This window comes from Lycorma delicatula, chromosome 11, assembly GCF_047948215.1.
Source record: "Lycorma delicatula isolate Av1 chromosome 11, ASM4794821v1, whole genome shotgun sequence".
Lineage (NCBI taxonomy): Eukaryota > Metazoa > Arthropoda > Insecta > Hemiptera > Fulgoridae > Lycorma > Lycorma delicatula.
The window spans coordinates 78,500,598-78,524,063 of record NC_134465.1 but is presented as its reverse complement, the minus strand read 5'-3'; the positions used below and the strand labels follow the sequence as shown (position 1 = coordinate 78,524,063).

The window sequence follows — 23,466 nt, the reverse complement described above, 5'->3', positions numbered from 1 at the left end:
TCTAAAATCAGCAGAAGCAAACTTAGGCGGAATAAAGAGAACCTTGGGTTTCAGACGATATACTGCAGCTGATGGATGAACGTAGAAAATATAAGAATGCTAGTGATGAAGAAAGTAAAAGGAACTATCGGCAATTAAGAAATGCTATAAACAGGAAGTGCAAACTAGTGAAAGAAGAGTGGATTAAAGAAAAGTGTTCAGAAGTGGAAAGAGAAATGAGCATTGGTAAAATAGACGGAGCATACAGGAAAGTTAAGAAATATTTTGGGGTACATAAATTAAAATCGAATAATGTGTTAAACAAAGATGGTACACCAATATTTAATACGAAAGGTAAAGTCGATAGATGGGTGGAATATATTGAAGAGTTATACGGAGGAAATTAATTAGAAAATGGTGTTATAGAGGAAGAAGAGGAAGTTGAGGAGGATGAAATGGGAGAAACAATACTGAGATCTGAATTTAAGAGGGCATTAAAAGATTTAAATGGCAGAAACGCTCCTGGAATAGACGGAATACCTGTAGAATTACTGCGCAGTGCACGTGAGGAAGCGATTGATAGATTATACAAACTGGTGTGTAATATTTATGAAAAAGGGGAATTTCCGTCAGACTTCAAAAAAAGTGTTATAGTAATGATACCAAAGAAAGCAGGGGCAGATAAATGTGAAGAATACAGAACAATTAGTTTAACTAGTCATGCATCAATAATCTTAACTAGAATTCTATACAGAAGAATTGAGAGGAGAGTGGAAGAAGTGTTAGGAGAAGACCAATTTGGTTTCAGGAAAAGTATAGGGACAAGGAAAGCAATTTTAGGCCTCAGATTAATAGTAGAAGGAAGATTAAAGAAAAACAAACCAACATACTTGGCGTTTATAGATCTAGAAAAGGCATTCGATAACGTAGACTGGAATAAAATGTTCAGCATTTTAAAAAAATTAGGGTTCAAATACAGAGATAGAAGAACAATTGCTAACATGTACAGGAACCAAACAGCAACAGTAATAATTGAAGAACATAAGAAAGAAGCCGTAATAAGAAAGGGAGTCCGACAAGGATGTTCCCTATCTCCGTTACTTTTTAATCTTTAGATGGAACTAGCCATTAATGATGTTAAGAACAATTTAGATTCGGAGTAACAGTACAAGGTGAAAAGATAAAGATGCTACGATATGCTGATGATATAGTAATTCTAGCCGAGAGTAAAAAGGATTTAGAAGAAACAATGAACGGCATAGATGAAGTCCTACGCAAGAACTATCGCATGAAAATAAACAAGAACAAAACAAAAGTAATGAAATGTAGTAGAAATAACAAGGATGGACCACTGAATGTGAAAATAGGAGGAGAAAAGATTATGGAGGTAGAAGAATTTTATTATTTGGGAAGTAGAATTACTAAAGATGGACGAAGCAGGAGCGATATAAAATGCCGAATAGCACAAGCGAAACGAGCCTTCAGTAAGAAATATAATTTGTTTACATCAAAAATTAATTTAAATATCAGGAAAAGATTTTTGAAAGTATATGTTTGGAGTGTCGCTTTATATGGAAGTGAAACTTGGACAATCGGAGTATCTGAGAATAAAAAATTAGAAGCTTTTGATATGCAGTGCTATAGGATAATGTTAAAAATCAGATAGGTGGATAAAGTGACAAATGAAGAGGTATTGCGGAAAATAAATGAAGAAAGAAGCGTTTGGAAAAATATAGTTAAAAGAAGAGACAGACTTATAGGCCACATACTAAGGCATCCTGGAATAGTCCCTTTAATATTGGAAGGATAGGTAGAAGGAAAAAATTGTGTAGGCAGGCCACGTTTGGAATATGTAAAACAAATTGTTAGGGATGTAGGATGTAGAGGGTATACTGAAATGAAACGACTAGCACTAGATAGGGAATCTTGGAGAGCTGCATCAAACCAGTCAAATGACTGAAGACAAAAAAAAGAAAAAGAAATACAATATTAAAAATATAACTTAAAAGAACAAAATTACCATCTCTTATATGGCAAATGGACATAACTAGATGAAAAATTTAAATTAAGAAATATATCACCATACCTAAAACGAAAATAGGTTTGCTACAACTTTATTATTTACATCGGAGGTAAAAGAAACCAAATCAAATTTTTTTCAACATTTATTCTTTGATACATTTCAATGTTCTTTTCAAAGGTATAAAGCACTGTCTTTCAGTTAATAATAAGTGATGTAGCCAATAAGAAAGGACACTATGTACCATTATAGTACTGAGATAAGTAGCTAGTGCTACTTACCATGTACTATTTAACATAATTATATGTTAATAAAGAATCGCTGTTATTAAAATAAGACATAAAAAATAATAAATAATTAAAAATAAATATCTTTTTTGAAAGAAACAATAAATAAGAAGAAAATTGTAAATCAATAAAACTTTTAAAATACAAAAATTTTACATATAATCTAAAATTAAATTACCATTTTGATTGACAATCATCCTTAGGAGACACTAAGGAAATAGTGTATACAATAAAATAAGTAAATTAAAAATTAACAAGTAAAAATGTATTTTTAAGTGTTTTTGGAACAAGAGTAAAAAATGTAAGAAACTGTAGTTAGGCAATCCCAACTGAAACCACTTTACTTAGAAAAATCTAAATCTAAACCTAAAAATCTGAAACCTCCAATTCAGGATGGCCATCACAACCTAATAAAGCCATATCTATACTATTATATAAAGAAGAAAGGGGTTTTGTTTGTTCGAGATAAACAAACTAAACTACTCGATCAATTGCAACCAAATTTTTACCTGTGTTTCTTGGGATAACTGAGAAGGTTTTTAGATATATTTCATCTTGAAAATTCCCCAAAAAATTAAAAATATATATGTACGAGTATAAATATAATAGTAGTGGAGATTTGCCGGATGAAGCACAAATTTTAATGAATTGAATTAATGAACTGTGAGTCTCTATCACTGTGTGAGTTGGGTTTGAACTGAATGATTCAAATCAATCAAACGAATAATATTACAAAAATTATAGAATTAAATTTACTTAAATAAATTTAAAAAATGTTTGCTTAACAATAATGGGCTTCCCCTGGGGACTGCATGTGAGGCTAGAGTGGTGAGGTATGCGAGCACCTTGTAGGAGGCTAAACCAATCATCACCATCAACTGGTAACAAATGGGGTGTCCCTGAGGCACTGTTTTTGGAGGTGCAATGGAATGCTCTTATATCTATGCAAACAATCTTCCAATTTTCAAAATTCAAACAGGGTATTTGTTAGTAGATTGAGGGCTAACTTTTGCATGCATCAGGTACACTCTCGATCTAACAGATAATATGCCCCTATTCGGAAATGTGTATATAAATAAGTAAAGTTTGTCTGTTTGTTATCGCATCACATGAGAATCAACCAACCGATTGTTTTCAAATTCGCAGGATACATTTGTATTACCCCAGGGAAAGTTTTAAGCCATCGACAAAGGCCCTAGCTCCCTTGAAGGTTAAGATATTAAAAATATTCATTATTTTTCCACCCCCAAGAAGGGTGAAGTTGTGAATTAAAGATATTCATTAAGGAAAAAATAAATTACTTTTTTTAGTTCATTATTATATTTCTGCCACCACGGCAAAGAAATAAGCTATGAATTTTTTGTCATAAAAGGTACTTTAGTTTCCATAGTTACTATTATTCTATCTTTCGTCATTTAGTTTCTTTATCATATTTCTATAAAGCCTGAATACTATAATTATTATTTATCAGTATTATTCTTATGACCATGAGGATGATGTACAGTGTGGGGTCTAGGGGGTGGAGCCCTCTGGGTAGATGGGAATGGTGACTGAAGTAAACTTTGCAGGTGTCCAGGGAGCCAGTCCCTCTGGCAAACTGGGAATTTGCCCCGTGGCTGGCTCCAATGAGCCCCTGAGTTGGCTCCAGTATTCACCTACACTGACCTGAGCCCAAGGATCCAGGTTCTGGCTAGATGAGCAAGCTAGTATTCTACATAATTAAATCTACAAATACTACTTCTAGTGTCTAGTGATAACAATCAAAATTGCCACATAGTTTCAGATTTTAGGTAAATTTTTTGTAAATAAATTCTAAGTATTTTCTAATTTTCAAATTTTATCAGACATAACTCCTCTTTAGATCAAGAGCTAACAATACCTACTCTACAGTCTTTAGTGAGGCGTATCCTCCTGCTCAAAAATTGCCTCCACACATGTTGATCTTCGACCTTCTCTCTACTAATTTTCAATATTCATTGTCCTTATTTCATCCTACACATTCTGTACCCCAACTTATTCTCATTCCATGAAAAATGAAAGAACAGACATAATTTTCAAAATTCAAATAACTTTCTTAAAATAATAATTCTTGAGTATCCTGTTCCATTTTGATCAGGAGACACTTATCTCCCCAAACTAATACTTGTCTTCATCCTTACACAATATAACTAATAAATGATTACATAGGCAGATAAATCCAGAAAATAGAACAGTCCTTAATATTCCAATACCTTAATTTTTAATGGTTGCATTTGCATTGGTATGTTTACAATCTCAAAAACACCCATTTACCTCTTCTTTTCCAACAAAAGCTTTTGACTTGCTCTGCCAAAATTTACGAAGCAGAAATATATTCATAAATATAACTTGAATCTTCAAAAATGCAAAATAGCCTTAATTTTTAAAGAATTTTGGATATCTCCACTTCTGGTCTCATTCAATCAAAAATATCAAATTTTTATTTTTATGTTTATCACAAACTACAACTAGTAAAATGATATTCATATTTCTGACAAACGCAATAGTATTCTTTGGCATTGAAGAAGAACAGAAAAACTGACAATTAATGCATAAATATATAATAAATTGATACATAAATTATTATTGTTACCTCTAATTTTCTAGCAGCTTTCTTTTTCCTAGTAACTTCTGTATCCTTTTGTATTAAACCAGATAATGAATCGATAAAATGTAATGCAGCTTTTAACTGTGAATCAGTCAAGACCCATAATAAATCATCAAGTATTAATAACAAACGACAACCGATAACGAAGCAATCTGCAAAAATAATTACATCAAAGATGGGTGTAAAAACGATTTAAATTGTTTTAATAATCAAACTACAAGGAATCTTTTATAAATATAAATGTACCTGAAAGGCGCTTTTTTATTGTAATCCGACATCTTGTACGATTAGTTAATAATCGTAATGGTGGAAGATTTTTATCACTAATTGAACTAGCTTCTATTCTTAAAGTTTGCCATTCTAATTCTTTAAATATCATCAACTGATCTCTTTTTGCATCTTTTAATCTTGTTAGTCTTAAATCACCACTCTGCCATTTTGGTGTTTTCGATTCAACAGTTATTCTTAATATCTGAAAAAAAATCAGAAATAAATTACAATTCATTTCATGATTGTCATATGTATTAAATTTTGAATAACTTGAAAATTCAGAAATATTCAGCAATTAAAGAAAAAAAAAATTAAAAAAATAAGATTTTGGTTAACATTTAGAAAAAAGAAATCTCTCATACAAAAATTCTCTGAGGTCCTAAATAGCATTACTTACAATCTGATCATTCTACAAACACTTGGAACGTTTCTGGAAGTAGCAATCCTAAAATCTGAAAGGTTTGATAGTAAAATAACAATAGGCAAAGCCCGATTTAATGAACCTATTCCCATAATAAACAAATGTAGTTAAATGTATGCTAATACTATTAAAATACCAACATAATTGATATTTTTTGAGAACTAATGTCCATAGTACAATGAAAAATAACATAGAAATACCTTTTATAATACAAAAGAAATTATTTTTTGTTCAATACTTTAATAAAATTCATAAAAGTAAAATAGAAACAAAAATTTATAATGCTCTGAACATTAACAAAAAAAAAGAGAACAAGTAAATACTTTAACAAATAGAATGTTATTATTAAAACAATATTTATACACACGAGAAAAAAAAAATTCTATTGACCAGCATTCACTAGTTTCTGTCTTATTTTTCTGGTATAAGTTTACTAAATGATTAATTAATGATTACTAAATGATTAAGTTAATTTACTAATGTCAATAAGAAAGATTTTAATAGTGTTCCATTATAATTTCTTTGTTAAATATTTATTTTTTTCAATTAGAAGATAAATTACTTAAACATTTTAATTATTTTTTGTTGCTTGTGTTCATGTTGCACAATATTGTGAAATTTAAAACTTTGGAATAGCTGAGTCATTAGAGATTTTAACCTCAAAAAAATTTACTACAGCAATTATTGGAATGGGTTCAAAAAAATATGTAGAATAAAAGTGTGCCAAACAGATATGAATGATTAACTATTTAATTTTTTAATTAACAGATTAAGGAAAGATTTTTAGTTTTTTGCCAACATCGGCTTAATTTTTAATCGCATGTAAAATTAAACATCTGATGTGGACATCATATAACTTCCTTGTACACCTATTAAATTACATATACACATTTAAACTTATTTCATTTGAAAGTGAGAAACGAATCTGCAATTCTTTAATAAAGTAGACAGTTATACAATTGTTGAAATATTGGTTTTTATTAACATCAAATATTTATACAATTATTAATTCAACAATCTTACATGAAATCAAACCAAAGAGCAATTAAATGATTGGCAACAAAAAACAAATAAATAAAATGATCAACTCTGACTTAGGGATAATATTGTCCGATAATATCAGAAGAATAATGAACTAAAAGATAAGAATTTTTTGCAATTTATTAAATATCAGGCATCTATGTCTCAGTGTATATGTGTTCTAGTGAGGGTCTATTTTTCAGTCGCTTTGTAGTTACCTTTAATGAGTTCAGAAATTCCTGAGTAATTAAATAAAATTAAACTACGAAATCCAAAAATAATACAATTCTAAATTATAATCTTCAATTAATATTAAATAATCAGATGTTTCACCAAATCTACACATACGTAATAATGCCTATTAAATTACATATACACATTTTTAAAAGTACATAAAATTTTATTTCACTAATAACTTCTGATTTTTTAAATATTTTTTTTTTTAATTTAATTTTTCAATTTTTTTTACAATCACAGGTTAATAATTATTAATAAATCAATATATTTAAATTAAAAAAGAAGGCTAAGCTGGTGCTTATTGTAAAATTTGCTGGCGCCCTAAGTTTTCTCGTAGAAAAAAGGTACCTGGGAGGTTTTTTTAAACAAACTTTCCTCAGCTATTTATTGGTACATTTTATTTTTACATGCGATAAAAAATAAAGCCATTATTGGCGAAAAACTAAAAGTTTTTCCTTAATTTGAAGGAGGTTTTCCCGTTTTAGCATTCCAGTGTTAATTAGCAGATTTAATATAAATTAGAAACCAACATTTTAGAAAACTACTAGGAGTTATGGGCTTGAAATTTATACATAATCTTACTAATGTTATAATTTAACTAGTGTACTAGTTAAATTTCTAAAAAAAATGTATGTATTAATTTTTACATAAAAGCAGCGACCGTTTAATTTTTTTATTCTACCAGTTTTCACTTTATGTTTGTAACAATAGTACATCAATTAAATATGGTGCTACGCATGCACAAAAAGTTAATTGTTCCCCTCTGTTCTTGAGAAAAGTGTAAGTTACAAAAATCAAATTTCAGTAAAAGAGCGTTTAAAATTTAATGAAAATTGTAATTACTAGGCTCTAAAATCCACCAGGGCAGTAGCCCCCTTTTTCTTTTTACTAATCTCTCTACAATTCTCCTCTTTTTGTATAATTCTGTTGGATCTTTTTCAAATTTTTCAATCCTTTTTCAGTCCAAATCTTTTGAATTATCTATCATAAATTTTCTGAGCTTAATTTGTAAAACAATAACTTTAGAAATGGAACAATCATTAAAACAAATTACAGCATCTGTTATACAAAGTTGAAGGGTTTTGAGTCCTACAAAAACAGTTTTTTGTACCATTTGCCATATGCAGCCGTTAAAGCTTTCATTTGGGTTTTGAGTTTTCCCATGTAAGCAGCGTTTCAGTAGTTCTGATTGTGTTAAGACTGTATGTACAGGTTTAGTAGCTGTCATTACTGCTTTAGGTAATGAATGTTTAACGGTGTACTCGTAGTTATTTTCTTTGACTTTATAAACCACACCAGGAATCCTTGTGGATTCTTTTGTTAAAGCTAAAATTTCAAGTAAAATTTAAAAAAAATCAAAATCATCAACGAAAAATCAGGAAATCTCCTTGATAAACAAATTAAACACTTATTCGCTATGTATGCTAGGGCACACTTTTATCCTACACATTTTTCTAAACCCATTCCAATAATTCATTTGTGGATGTGAATTTTTTTGAGTTTAAAGCCTTTTTGAGTTTAAGGCCTTTTTGAGTTTCTTTTGACTAAACTAGAAGAAGCAGATCCAGTTCCTTTAGAAAAAAGATATTGTAACAAGATCCGTATAGCGGGCCAGCGAGGAGAGTCCTGAATCCAGTTCAATACAAGTAAGCTAATGCCACAAGTAAATCCCAAGTATACAAGAAATATTATCAGTGAGTTACAAAAAAACTATAAGTGTGTACGTGAAAGAAATAATACAATAGACTTCATTCATAAACTGTAAGGGTAGATAGCAAAGGTATTTGCAAGTGAACGCTATAAGATTGTTTGTTAATTCCATACTAATGGTTAAAAAGGGTTAAGACTAGCGGTTTCTTTTGTTAATGGGTCTAGTTTTATATTTATCTACTTGGAATAAATTCCGAACGATTATTTATTTTGAACTCTGTCTTGTGTGTAATCTATATTTACTTATCTACTATTTACTATGTATCACTATTTGATGTGTAATATTTTGATTGTTATTCATGTTAATTACGTTATGTATTTTGCTCTGTTTTTACATCATACTTACTGTTTTGATTATGCATTATGTCATAAAATTTGTTGTTTGATTTGTTGTTATTGACATGTAATATTATTATCATTTACTACTATTATCCTGATTATTATTGTAGTTGTTATTACTATATCAATATTTGTGTTCATTAATTGTTTTATTATTGTCAATTATTATTATAATTATTGTATTTACCACCATTGTTATTATTAATTTGTCTGGTTGTAATTATGAACATTTTAAACCGATAAATTGTAATTATATAAACATTATAAATTGTCAACTTCTCAATATCCTGATCGAGCCGTAAAACACGCAACAATATATTACAAATTGGTCGTAAACGAGATAAAATAAAACAATAACTAAGCTCACTAGTTTATTATCTACTAATCTACTAATCTACTACATTACTGATTGAGGAAACAAAGATTCTTTTACGTTATAAATGTTGAAACAATGTGAATGATGGAAGACGCTTGACTTAATTAATAAAAAAGACATAATAAAGATTTACACAGTAGACCCGAAAGACGTAACAAATTCCATCCGAAATCAAACTGATAAAAACCATTTCAAGTGATTTAATAAGAAATAATTATCTAAATATAACATATAATTACCTGTACTTTAGCGGTAAAAGCAGGACTTCTAAACGTAATAAGTACTGAATTAACGTGAATAGTCATACCGTCTATGACTTTATTAATAAAACTATATTTTGTATTGTTACCGGCTGCAAGCGATGAAAGACCTTGTTGATATGACATTGACCGTAACTCTTCACATGTTTCGACCTCTATCTGGACCTCATCTAAAACCTGACGTGAAAAAATAAATATATATTTAAAAAATAATAATACGATAAAATACAATAATAAAAAAGTAAAGAAAAATTAAATTCTAAAAAATGTACCTAAACATATTAATAATAATTTACTACCTAAGCGATACTTAAAAAAACGATGAAATTACATGAGAAAATAATGAACCCAATCAAAAATTAGTCTAAGATCACACGTAGTAAGTTTTATTTTGTTATGAGTACATTTTTATTGTTGTTTTTTATTACATTTTACGATCAGTAATCTAAAGAATTAAAATTAAACAATATTCTGAAAACACATGTCCTGACTTTCATTTTAATAGTTGAATATAACCAAGAAAAAATTCAATCGTATAGATTAAACATAAATAAATATAAATCAACCGATATTTTATTCTGATCGCTACATAATAATAAACTAAATAGAGCACATCAAGATGGGGAAGATACACCATTACATAAATTAAATAAAGGAACTGCTCGCAATATTTGCTTGGATGAATCAAGGGAAATTATTGTAAAATCTTAAGTCTGTATTCATTATTTAAGATATAAACACATGAAATAACATTAAATTAAATACATGAAGATACTAAATAACTACAAAACAAAGGTATACAATACAAAGATAACTACAAAACAAATAAAAATTCAATAGTTATTAATGAAAATTAATTGAGCAAATATATAAGTACACGTTATGACACAGAGATTTCAGGATTTTTTAAGAATATATTACCTAAACTCTCATCAGCAGAGTAATAATGATTATAAAAATGTTTTAGGGTTTTTTTCAGATAAATCGGTGGGAAGATGTTTAAAATGGGTCGGTAATTTCTTACAGATGGTAACAGAAGCAGAATATTTTGTAAACTACTAAAATACTGCGCTGAGTTACAAAAAAGAAGTTCTTTTATCTTTTTTTAAGAGGTGGATATTGTTTTTTTTAAATAATAATAATAATAATAATAATAATAATAATAAGCAAGTACTGTTTGCAGAAAAGGCTGCAATTTCATTTATATAAAAACACAGATAAATTGATATTTTTAACTGTAACAAATATCAGTTCACATGATTCATACTTATGGGTGCCAAACAATGATCTATCTGAACAGCCTATTTTTCTGTCCTGAAAAACTTGTCCTGACTTTTTAAGGAGCTGTAAAAAATATATTCTACTTCAAAGGGAATGTACATAGTCATGATAAGTATTTAATAACGATGACAAACTTACTTTTTATTACATGCATTAAAACAAAACAATATAGTTTAATTTTGATATTAGTGAGTAAGTAAATCAATTTGATCAACATATATATATATATATATTTTTTTTTTTTTTTTTCTGCACTCATAAACCATAAATGTTACTTGGTGTTTTACCTTGCCTCTGAGAATGCTTTTATATTATAACCAATACAACCACATATATTTTTTTTTATAGTAGTAGTAGTAATTTATACATTGATAAGCAAAATAAACATGTGTTAGAATCAGGTGTTATGTATTTGATTACAAATTGTAATATCCACATTACTGATACACTCTGTTTTCAAAGTGTGTATTAAAAATTGTAATTTTTTTTATTAAACCGCCTAACACCCTTAAGAAAACAAGGAAGTCAATTAAGAAAAGCATTACATAAAATTATCGGTCAGGCATTTTCTATTAGTTAGGTAAGACTATTATTTTATGCTATGACACTCAGCTAACCCATCTAATATTAGTTTTCTCAATTATCTTCTGCTTATTATCAATTTGAGTGCAATAATAGTTACTCAATTTACACAGCCTATTTCAATTTGTTCTTTTTAGCTGACGATTCCAAGTCTTACATTCTTATTTCTCCCTTATCGCTTCGTTTCTTACATGATGTCTCCTTTTATTATCTACAGCAATATTACTGATGCGAGGATGGAGTACAATTTGTTTATGCATGCAAAAAAGAGTAGTTAATTAGATTAAATAAAAAATAAAATAGATTAAATTACGAAAAACAGAAATAATTAAAAATAAACAATTAAAATAATACTTACGAGATATATAGGTACAGTCTTCAGTTTGGTCCATTGTATACGAAACGACACTTTGTTACACCATGCTGATGTAAGTCTAACCCATGACGGTAGTTCAAGTAATTCGGTTAACACTGTTTCATCTAATTCTAATTTTGTTAATTCGCCTTCTCCTTTAAAAGTACTTAAATTGATTTTATCGGCAGAAAGGTTTTTTGTATACCTATAAAAAATTAAAATTATAATCGTACATAAAAAATAACAGATATAGTTAGTAGTTCTGCCAGTTAAAAATTTAATTTTACCTGAAAATATTTCAGAAAGAAAACGATACCGTAATAACTTACCGCTAAAAAATAAATCTGCAAAGAGTAAGCGAGTAATACTATAATTTAACATATTTAATCGCAATACATTGCATAAAACAATGCAGTTCTAAAAAAAATTAATTACAGATATTTTCAATGTAGGTTGACCAAACACTGCAGCCATTTTAAATTTAAATAAAGTTCATTCTATTTTTATTCTTTAAATTAAAACATTCATTTAAACTGTTCACTGCCATTCATAAATTAAACATCACTCCATACCGACCAAAAAACGGCACAAATCTAACAAACAAGTCAGATTTGTTTTATAATATCCGTTTCTTTGTTTAATTTATTTTTCATTTTAATATAATGAAAATAAATATAAATTAAACAAAGAAATGGTTATTATAAAAAAAAAAAAAAATGATAAAAAATAGATAGAATAGATAGAAGGTTTTCGCAGATTCTGTTTTACGTATTTATCAAGAATTTATTCTGTTAATGGTGTGTATGTAATTTTATGTAAACAATTAAAAGATTGAATCAACTGAAGATGCGAGAAATCGCATCTTGAGTCTTAAAATTGACTTTAAAAAAAGAATATATATGTGGGTGTGTGTGTGTGTGTGTGTGTGTGTGTGTGCATGTGTATTTGTGTGCACAAGTGAAAATACTAAATAAATAAATAACTACAAAATAAACAACTTAACCATTACAAAAACACATGCATGTTTACAGGTTGGATACTAATAAAAATATACAATGTCCTGCATGAGCATTTACAGTGAGTTTTCATCTCTGCACCTCATTTATTTTTTCATTTTATACTGAGTAATTCTAAAGATTAAATTCATACCGGTCCCGGGTGACTGTTACCACCCTACTTGAATATAAAACTCACAAATAGTTTTTCAATGATTGACAAGTCAGCATTAGAAGAAACGAAAGCTTACATGATACGAGTGTCTTGTAATGTACCAGTGGAAACCACTAACACCAAACAATGGAGACTTGTACGCACAAAAATTACATGCATTAAAAGAAAATTTATTTAATTAAAATTTTTAATTATTATTATTTAAAAACTCATTGATAGAATGATTTTTTGTTTCTGTAAAAATTTTTTTATTTTTATTTTATTTTAATACTAGTGGGAAAAACGTTTACTCAAGTCAGTAATTTAGTAAAAGCAAAGCAATGGAAGCATAATGTCCTTTCTCACACTTTTGCTTCTAAAAATATGCAAATCCAGTAAAAAAAAATCAATTTTGCAGAGAAAAACTGAGGAGTAATTATTTTTGGTACTTAAACCCATTGCACATACAGAATGTAATACAACCCCCACTTGCTATGTACAAAAAAGATTAATGGTATATGTAAAAGGTTAGGTTATATGAAAAAGATTGAGCCAACTGTTACCATTAACACATTAATGATGTTTGAAAGAAATATTGAGCATATTCATACATGGCATATAACAAACAACTACTTGTGGGCATGATGGAGCCTAGAGAGGGGATCTTTAAGTATTCTTTTGAACAGAATTATTTGTTTCATTCCATAGTGTCTGTGAGAATAGATAGAACTCCTATTTCATTCTTCAGTTTTCCCCTTTAATCATGAAATAATTACATCCTCTGAAATCATCATGGAATATCCTTTCATACTTAAATAATTCTTCTTCTTTCCTTCCTGGTCTGGACTTTTGACTAGTTGTTCAGTTATGTATTTACTTGCACTCAAAACATTTTGAGGGGTTGAATCTTTTGGATTTGTACAATTTGATGGGTGGATTCAGTCTTGTGAGTTATCTGTGGGACTCCAACCTGAAGGCTGTACAAAATGGTGCTGAAGCAATTATAGGGTAAAACCCAACCTTCTAATACATACAACCATACAATTCTATAATAATCTTAGTTTTTGAAAATATGACACAATGCATAAATAAAACAATTAATAAATAAGTTATATTATTTGTAAATAAACTGCATTAAAATTGATAAAAGCACTTTTTGAATAAACAAATATTTTTTTACACTTTATATAATAACAAATATTATAAAAGTTAACAAGAAAAGAAGTAACAGTTAATTATTTTTATTGAATTCTTCTTTAACACTCAACGGGTATTAATTCAAATATTTCTACACAGACAAATTAAAAATTTAAATTAATACCTAATCAAATTCAACAAAAAAGTACACATCTTCAATATTCATTAATTAAAATAATCTTATTACTTAATCTAAACTTACGTCTCATTAATTTATGCAATACAAAACTTTTGCTTCTACTTTAAATAAGTGGCCTAACAAACCAATAAAAACATAATATACGTAATGAATGTAATAACATTTTTTAAAAAAATGTTTATTATTTAAAAAACAGTAACTAAATTATGATTTGTACACCTCCAGAAAACCGTTAAAATTTTTTTTTTTGCATAACCAGTACTTTTATGTTTTTTGAGAAACCCATGAACAGAAAAAATATCTAGTATGCACGATAGGAAAAAAAGACGAATATCAAACAATCATCCAAATTTAATAATAAAAAACCGGACCAAAAAAATGGACAATACGTTCATTGGAAGATCAGAATAATTTAATACCTTGCCCAAGACCTCGGAAACTATATTAAGGGGCACACAATTTATTCGACAAGTATCACAATATCTGAATATCTAGTATCACTAAAAAAATACATTAACAATAAATAAAGTAAGAGGCTAGAAATAAGAAAAGGTCAATCCACAGGGGGAATGCGAGCCCCATAGGAAGTAACCTTAATAAAAAAAAAATTACTTTCTTTTTGTCAGGTTCTACACTCCCTTACACTTGCTATCTCCTCTCACTAATGTAATCGAGATAGAGATGATATGTGCAAAAGAACAACTTTAGAACCTTAATATACTGCGCTGAATTCTATGTAATTCTTCATGTTATCTTGAAAATTAAAATAAAAACATTTCTAAATACAAACAAAAATTGTTTAAAAAAATGTATAATATCAATAAAAATACCCTAACAAAAAATAAATAAAAATGTATGAATTTCATCACAAAAATTTCTTTTATACAATGACAAGTTTTCATTAAAAAAAATCAAAACTCTGCACACCATTTGAATCGATTGTCCAGAAAAACAATAATATAGTTAATAGGAGTAAAACAAAAATAAATTTCAACAACTACAGAAGCATTTCTCTGTAACCAGTGATATATATGATTCTATCCAAATGATGCTACACTAGTTAAAGAAACAACTAGTCCTGTAAATATCAAAGCGGCTTTAAAAAGGATAGATCATGCGCAGAACAGATACTTAATCTGAAAACAGTCCTCTGACTATACAAACAATCAAATTAAAAATATTCTAGTAACCTTTGTAGATTTCAAGAAACCATGACTCGATAGGCAGATAAACCCTTTTCAACACCCTTGCAGATTCTGAAGTAGACAACAAACTAATTAATCTTATAAAGTAAACACCGACAGGGACGAAACAAAAAAAAGAACTTTAAAGAGAGAACCGTCAGAAATGTTCAAAACCCAAACGGGTGTAAGACAAGGTTTAATGCAGTATTAGAAAAAGTAATTTGGAAACGGCTAAAACAGTGTGAAGAAAAGAAAATTAGCATCTTGATAGATCGCTTAACATTTGCAGACCTTCTTACAATCCTAGCATAAGATTTAGAAACAAATCAACACGATGGAGGAACACATCGGAAAAACGGGCCTAAAAAACAGAGCTCATAAAAAACACGCCGAACGTCGTAGCACAAGATACGGTAACATCAAGAGCTGACACCTTCAAGAATCTCACAGAAATAACACCGGCCCGATGGATAAGACAAACTCAATAAAATCTGGATCACAAAATTCATAAAAACCTATAGTATGACCAAAAAAAAAAAAAATATATATATATATACGTGTATATCAAGAAACGAATTTCAAGAACGGGGAAACCGAATAATTACAGAACGGTAGTACGGTAGTAAGAACCGAGATATTTTACGCGGCCGAATCCACAACCTTAGACCGGAGAAATAAGCACAATTTTATTCTTTTTGGCTTGATTTCGTTATATAAGCTTGACGCTTGTGCGGGGGATATGGAAATGGAACTTTACAGCGTGTGAAAAATACAACGCCTGACAGGATTCGAACCCGGGACCTCCAGATGAAAGGCCGAGATGCGCTACCGATCCGCCGTGGAGATCGGAAATCTGAAAAACTATTAAGGAAAATACCAGGACCCAGAAAAGCAGAAGACGATCGGAAGCTATGGAAAAACGACGAACTTTACGAGAAGGTAAACAAAACCATCAGACGCTATTAGAAAACGCAGACTTGACTTCTACTGACGCTCGATGAGAACAGACGAAAACAAACGACTAAGAAAACTTTTGACCGACGGCAATAAAAAGAAAACTACTAAGCGGTTCAAACGGTAAAAGATGATTTAAAAGAAGCTAAGACAGGAAAACATGAAATCACAGATGTTCAGAGAAAAACTCGAAGCGTATCAAGGATTACAAAGGAAAATAACAACACAATGGACCCAGTAAAGGCGAGAACTAGAAACAAAAAGAAAAGAAATGCAAGCAAGTAAAACTACTTACCGTGGTTCAACAAAGACCGGTGTCGATTTAGAAAAAAAATAAAAATAATAATGGTAAAATCCAAATATTGGAACTAAAATAATATTATAAAAACTTACAAATAATTTTAAGATTGTAAAGGCATATGCTTTTACAAAGCATAAAATAGTTGTTGCAGGGAATTCCTTCCTCAAGGATGTAAAACCACGTTGCTAATTCATATAATGTTATTCTTTCAATAGTTCTTTTAAGTTTTTAAAATTTATTCCACAAAACGTTTCTTCATATCACATAGTAAAAAAACTTAATTTTCTTTATTGAACGAAATAAAATAAGTATTGCGATTGCGAAAAATTTAGGTTTTCAGATTTCAACGGAAATAACCATTTTTACTAGTTTCGGCGTGACGTCTGTACGTACGTATCTCGCATAACTCAAAAACGATTAGCCGTAGTATGTTGACATTTTGAATTTAGGACTGCTGTAAGAACTAGTTGTGCACCGCCCATTTTGATTGGAATCGACTAAACCAAAAGTGTTTAAAAAAAGCCCAAATTACAAAAAAAAATTGGATTTTGAACTTTTTCATAACTGCAGTAATAAGCCCTCATGAGAGCTTTTCAACGATGTATCATAAGCGGAATTTATTTTCATCGGTTCCAGAGTTATACCCGAATAAAATTTTAATTGATGAAATATTTGGATCTTACAAGAGAAGGCACTTCGGTTCGAATCAGACTTCACCGCCCTTCTTTTTTTTTTAAATTTAATATGTTGATTTATTAATAATTATTAATCTATGATTGTAAAAAAATCTTTACGATAAATAATAAATAATTTAATATAGCAATAAAAATAAATATGAAAAACTAGCTCTACCCGCCACGCTTCGCTGTGGCACATTGTGTTTGCGTGGATGAGAAAAGAGAAACAAAACAAAGCGTACGTTTCATAGAAGTTTAATTTTGCAATACTTGTGGCTATACGATATTTTTTTGTTTTTCCACTGTCTGCGTAGATATAAAGGCTATCTGGTTTGCCGACTCGGGAACACGCAACATACAGTTGCCCGTGTGAGAAGCAATCCGCATCTAAATCTAAACCGCACAATTCTAAAGATTGACCTTGAGCTTTTTCGATTGTGATTGCAAATGCCAATCGAACTGGGAATTGCAATCTTTTAAATTGAAATGGTGTATCGGTCGGGATCATGGGTATTCGAGGAATGAGGACATCTTCACCTTTGAAAGGCCCCGTTAAAATCGTTGCTTCCACTACGTTATTCGTCAATTTCTTAACTGCAAGTCGCGTGCCGTTGCAGAGTTTTGGCCGATTAATATTCCGCAACAGGATAATTGTCATTTTTTGATCGAACCGTTGCTTGAATCGATCTAATGAGGAATGTTTTCCTAGTTCCTCCTGGCGCATCCAAGAAGAAGGTTCCCCCAACTCCGTCATTTATCATTTTCATTATGCGATCGTAAATGCCTTTCTGTTCACGCGTTAATTTGGGAATGTTTGATCGGACATATGACTGAAGATCACCGATGTTGTAACTCTGTTCACGGCGTAAATCCACATCAAATGAAGCGATCGCAGCTCGGGTGGGTGCTGGCATTCCCGATCGACTAAGAACTTTATTTGCAATAGCTAAGCGCTTGATGAATATCTTCAATATTTATCAACGCTTGGTTGTAAATACCTTCTGTAAATTCCACGGTCATATTGGTATTTTCTAGGCGTACTCTATGCAAAATATTCTCAGCCATATGCGATCGATATCTTTCCCATAACTCTGTGGGAGATGAAGGGAAGCAAGCGGTCAATATAATTGCGAATAATGCGCGAATTTGGTTTGGATGTGCAGTGTTGCACGCGTCATTAATACATATATCCCACTGTTGGACGTTTTCTAATAAATTCAGAGCTTGGTGAAAGAGACAGCTCAATCACGACACGATCACACAAAAGTACCTCGATTAAAGTGGATACTTTTTTTTTTTTTTTGTTAATGAACAATGTAATTGGGAACAGGTATTGTTTCACATGTTACTGCGGTTGTCGTTAGCTAGTATGGCGAGTGTTCCCCTCGCTTCCGGCAGATGGCGCGGTCACTGGTACACAGCTGACCGTAAAAAAACTGTTTTCTCGCGGTCGCGGGTATGTGACTGATGCGAAAAATAGATAAAAACAATCTTTGATGCGGGTTATATATCGTGCTAAAATTTGAGCTCAATCGGTGTAGAACATTTTGAGTTTTTTAAGCGTACACAAACGAACTTAACATTTTTATATATAAAGACTTAAGAGCTTTTTACACAGCCCGCAAAAATCGTGCGAAAAACACATCATTTTTAATGCTTACAAAAGCAGAGTAATGCTTACAAATTACAGAATAATCAAACGGCGTTGATTTCAGATGTTAATAAACTGCTAACGTAAGTAGAAGTTGTGCTGCTTCAGTGTACAACGTGATTATCGAGTATGAATCTACTAATGAATTACGGTCTCCAAAGAAAACAAAACCCCGCAGGTCAATTGAGAAAAAGATGAGATTTTGATAAAAACGCGATTCGTAAAAAAATTACACGGACTTGAATTATTTAGAAATAGTTTAGCGGTGTATTATGTCCTTTAGAAGAGAATTCGGTTATTGTCTTCGACAACGCTTCTTATCATTAAACGAAAAGAATTCCAGCCGTGTTATAGAAAAACAATGATATCAAAATGCGGCTTAGTTCAAAAGGAATAATTTTTGAAGAGGTTTAAGTTAATGTTCAATCATTGCAAAGGGTTTCGCGTATTAAAAGTAATTATAGTCCGTATAAAATTGGTTTGAGACACAACGCCATATTGGTAAGTCGTGTTTTTATTCGGCTCCTAACGAATATGTTTGCCGGCCTCCGTGGCGCGAGTGGTAACCGTCTCGGTCTTTAATCCGGTGGTTCCGAGTTGGAATCCCGGTCAGGCATGGCATTTTCATACGCTATAAATCATTCATATCATCTGAAGCAATGCATAACGGTGGTTTCGGAGGTACTTAGTTGTGTGGTTTCAGTGTTACTATTTGTGAATTTTGTTCTTTGCTTTTACATAGCAGCTAAATGACCAAAAAACGATTGTTTGGTCATATATATGTAAAAAACTAACCTAACAAAGGATTTTTTGGTCAGTATGTAGATATATTATTTTCTGTGTATTTGGTTATTTCGACTTTTTTTGTTTGCATAGTCTTAAGTCTATCTGGGCTATAAGAAAGTCAGATGTTTTAATTTATTTACTGTAAGTCATCCTTCTTAGTGGCTTTTCTTTTTGTTTTGGTGTTTTTTTTTTAATAAAATACAGATGTTTTAGCTGTTAAATATAATTCAAAGAGATTTTTTACTTAATCGGTTGTGATTTTGTTTACATTGGCAACGGCCATACGGGCTCTTTGTGATTGGTCGTTGTGTTTGACAGCGGCCATCTTGCATTGATCTGATTGGTTTTCCTTTGTTTACATTTCCATAATTTATTAGCCTCTTATTTATTAAAAACTGTACAAATTAAAAATAGATAAGATAGATTTATTAAAAATAGATGAAAACGATCTTTATGCGAGTTATATATCGTGCTAAAATTTGAGCTCAATCGGTGCAGAACATTTTGAGTTTTTGAAGCCGTACACAAACGAACTTAACATTTTTATATATATATTATATTTTTATATATATAGATTATATAGATAATGGAAAAAAATTATGTATTTTTCATTAAAAAAAACAAATGTGTATATGTAATTTAATAGGCGTACAAGGAAGTCATGTATGTGGTGTTCACATCAGACTGTGTTCATTTACTATGTGATATGAAGCTTTTTGTAAAATAAATTTTTAAGATTTAAAATTTCATAGATTTAGAAGAATCGAAGAATGAGAATAAGAATAAGATGTAAAATATGATAAAACTACATTACACTGGTATATTAATTAAAAACAATTCCTTAAAAATTTAAGGTTTTAAATCCGAAATATGAATTATTGTATTCAGACACGAAAATCATGATCCTCTCGATCCGCAGACTCGATTTAAAAAAAAGATAATCTCCAGACGTGCAATAGAAGCTGAAAATCACCAGTTTTGCAACGGGATTCGATTTTGCGGTTACATACAAGATGTGCGAGAAAAGTAATGAGATTAGCAACACTGCGAGCGATCTGGCAACGCTGTGTCAACCGGTCTGTGCTAGACCGGTTTATTCATCCCTTTCACGTGCTCAGTACGAGTTTCAACTACGTTCAGCTAACACATTATTTTTGACAGTGCGACCAGTGAAGTAGTGTTTTTGTTGTGTGTTACGAAAATGGAACATCGGAATTTAGAGCGACGTTGTGCGATCAAGTTTTGTGTTAAACTTGGGGAATCCGCGAGTGTGACCTTTGAAAAGTTGAAACAGGCCTATGGTGAACATTGCTTATCAAGAGCACAGGTTTTCCGCCGGCACAAATCATTTTTGGAAGGCCGAGAACACGTTGAAGATCAACCTTGCTCAGGGAGTCCTTCAACTTCAAAATCTGACGAAAACGTTGAGTGTGTGAGAGCTCTTGTGTTATCAGAACGTCGTTTAACAATAAGGATGATGAGTGTACAGTTAAATTTAATCACTTTCACCGTACATCAAATTTTGATAGACGATTTGGACATGCGAAATCGGTGCTGAAAACCTTACAACGGAACAGAAGGACAATCGAAGAAACGTGTGCGTTGAACTTCTTGAGAGGATTGGCAACGACCAAGAATTCTTCAATCGTGTGATCACAGGTGATGAATCCTGAAATTTGAGTACGATACTGAAACAAAGCGAAGATTGGCACACTTTGTCATCTCCTCGACCGAAAAAATGTCGAATGAGCAAATCAAAGATCAAAACCGTGCCGATTTGTTTTTTTGACAGTAGGGGTATCGTGCGTAAAGAATTTGTTCCTCCAGGACAAACTGTCAACCAAGTGTTTTACAAAGGTATCCTTGAAAGGCTCAGGAAAAGAGTGATTCGCGTGAAACCAGACATGGAAGACGACAAGTGGATGCTTCATCATGACAATGCTCCGTGTCACACGGCCATTTCCGTCAGGGAATTTTTCAAAAACGCATTCCTGCGGTTCCTCAACCCCCCCCCCCCACGATTCACCTGATTTGAGTCCTTGTAACTTTTTCCTTTTCCCAAAATTGAAACATGTCTTAAAGGACATCATTTTGGAACTCTGGAGAACATTCAAAAGACTGTGACCGACCAGTTAAAAGCCCTATCGGTTGAAGTCTTCCATCGCTGCTACCAGGAGTAGGAACAATGACTCCGCCGGTGTATAGCTGCCCAAGGGAATTACTTTGAAGGGAATATTGTTGTTTAAAAAAAATAGAAACTTTGATAAATAGAAAGTCAGTCTCATTACTTTTCTCACACATCTCCTGTCGGGCCGAGTCCCGTGCGAGCGGAGCTAAAATATTTAACTATTAGTAATCGCAACTCTACAAACGTTATACGGGCAGTCGAACATAATGATTAATTATATAACACGAGAAGGTTCTCTAGTCGACGCAAAATATCAGCTCTATACAGATAAGTTCATACAGAGGAAACTACCGATAAATACAGTCACTGAAATTTCGAAGATCCACTGTGAAGCGTACTACTACTTTTAACTTTTTATATGCTTTTAGGGTAAGTACGGAGTTCAGGTATTTTTGGGCACGTAGGAATACAGAATTGAGGTACTTCATTCCGTGATAAATAGATATATTCAAAACAGTTGAATGCTATAAACTCTTGTTGAATCGATTAAATAAAATATTGAATGCTAGACGATCAGTTTTTTTATCGTGCACGTTTTCATCTTCAGCGTTTGAAAACGATGAGGTTCATCGATGAATTTTAACTAGCTCTAGCTCGCAACTCATCGTACTATGCGTTTCGCCTATTATTTAGCGGCATAATTATCTACATTACCGGCACAATTGAGTCGCAATGTTTTTCAAGATCACGAGAATAGTGTTTGTCGATAGTGAAATCTCTACTACAAACAATCGACCTAGTAGGTTTCACAACTTGAAGATACAAAATGGCGATTCCATTCGATAAAAAAATCTATAATTCTGATCTGTACATAGTCACACAGTCGTGTCAAGAACGAATAGGTATGGAATTCAACAGACAAAAAAAAATTAAAAATTGAATGACGCAGGATTCACCTGGATGGTGGATTAAAGGAAACCGCGGTAAAACCTTGAAAAGAGCAGCGTTACAAAATATTCAAACGATTAAAGTTCTGTTAATTTAAAATATAAACAAATTAAATAATATTAACAAAATTACATTAAGATACTAAAAATAAAAAATACTAACAAAATTATTCACGCTTCGGAAGGAGTAAATGAAAATTATGAGCACATATTTAAATGCACGTTGAACGGATGGGATGCAAAGGATTTAGGGTTTCTTTGAATAAAATATTTTTTTAATCGGTATAAATTAAAAATTCATCGATCTAGTAAATATTGTTACTCTAAAAGAAAACTTTTTAATTGTGTTATATAAACCGGTAGAAAAATGGCCGCAATTATTTACTGAAAAGGGGATAAAGAAGACATTATTTTCTTCTTTATTTATTTATTAAGTCGAAGAACTGTGTTGAGTTACATGGAAATACATTTTTTGCCGGGTTTGATAGAGGCGAATAGTTATTATTTAAAAAAATAAATGTCCTTTTCAGCAAAGATCACACATTCATAAATACACACGCAAGCGTAAGTTAACGTATTTAATTTTATAA

The 23,466-nt window shown here is 30.9% G+C and overlaps 1 protein-coding gene across 3 annotated transcripts in view; it reads right to left on the bottom strand.

Moving 5' to 3' along the window:
- LOC142332545 (bridge-like lipid transfer protein family member 3B) overlaps nt 1-23,466 on the bottom strand; it is a 130,704-nt gene that overhangs the window by 91,964 nt on the left and 15,274 nt on the right. For all 3 annotated transcript variants that reach the window (XM_075378999.1, XM_075379001.1, XM_075379000.1), the window contains 4 exons: nt 11,767-11,968; nt 9,525-9,722; nt 5,159-5,384; nt 4,898-5,064 (listed from right to left, as the gene is read on the bottom strand). In XM_075378999.1, coding sequence (XP_075235114.1) covers nt 4,898-5,064; nt 5,159-5,384; nt 9,525-9,722; nt 11,767-11,968 — 793 coding nt within the window. The remainder of the gene's footprint in view (nt 1-4,897; nt 5,065-5,158; nt 5,385-9,524; nt 9,723-11,766; nt 11,969-23,466) is intronic.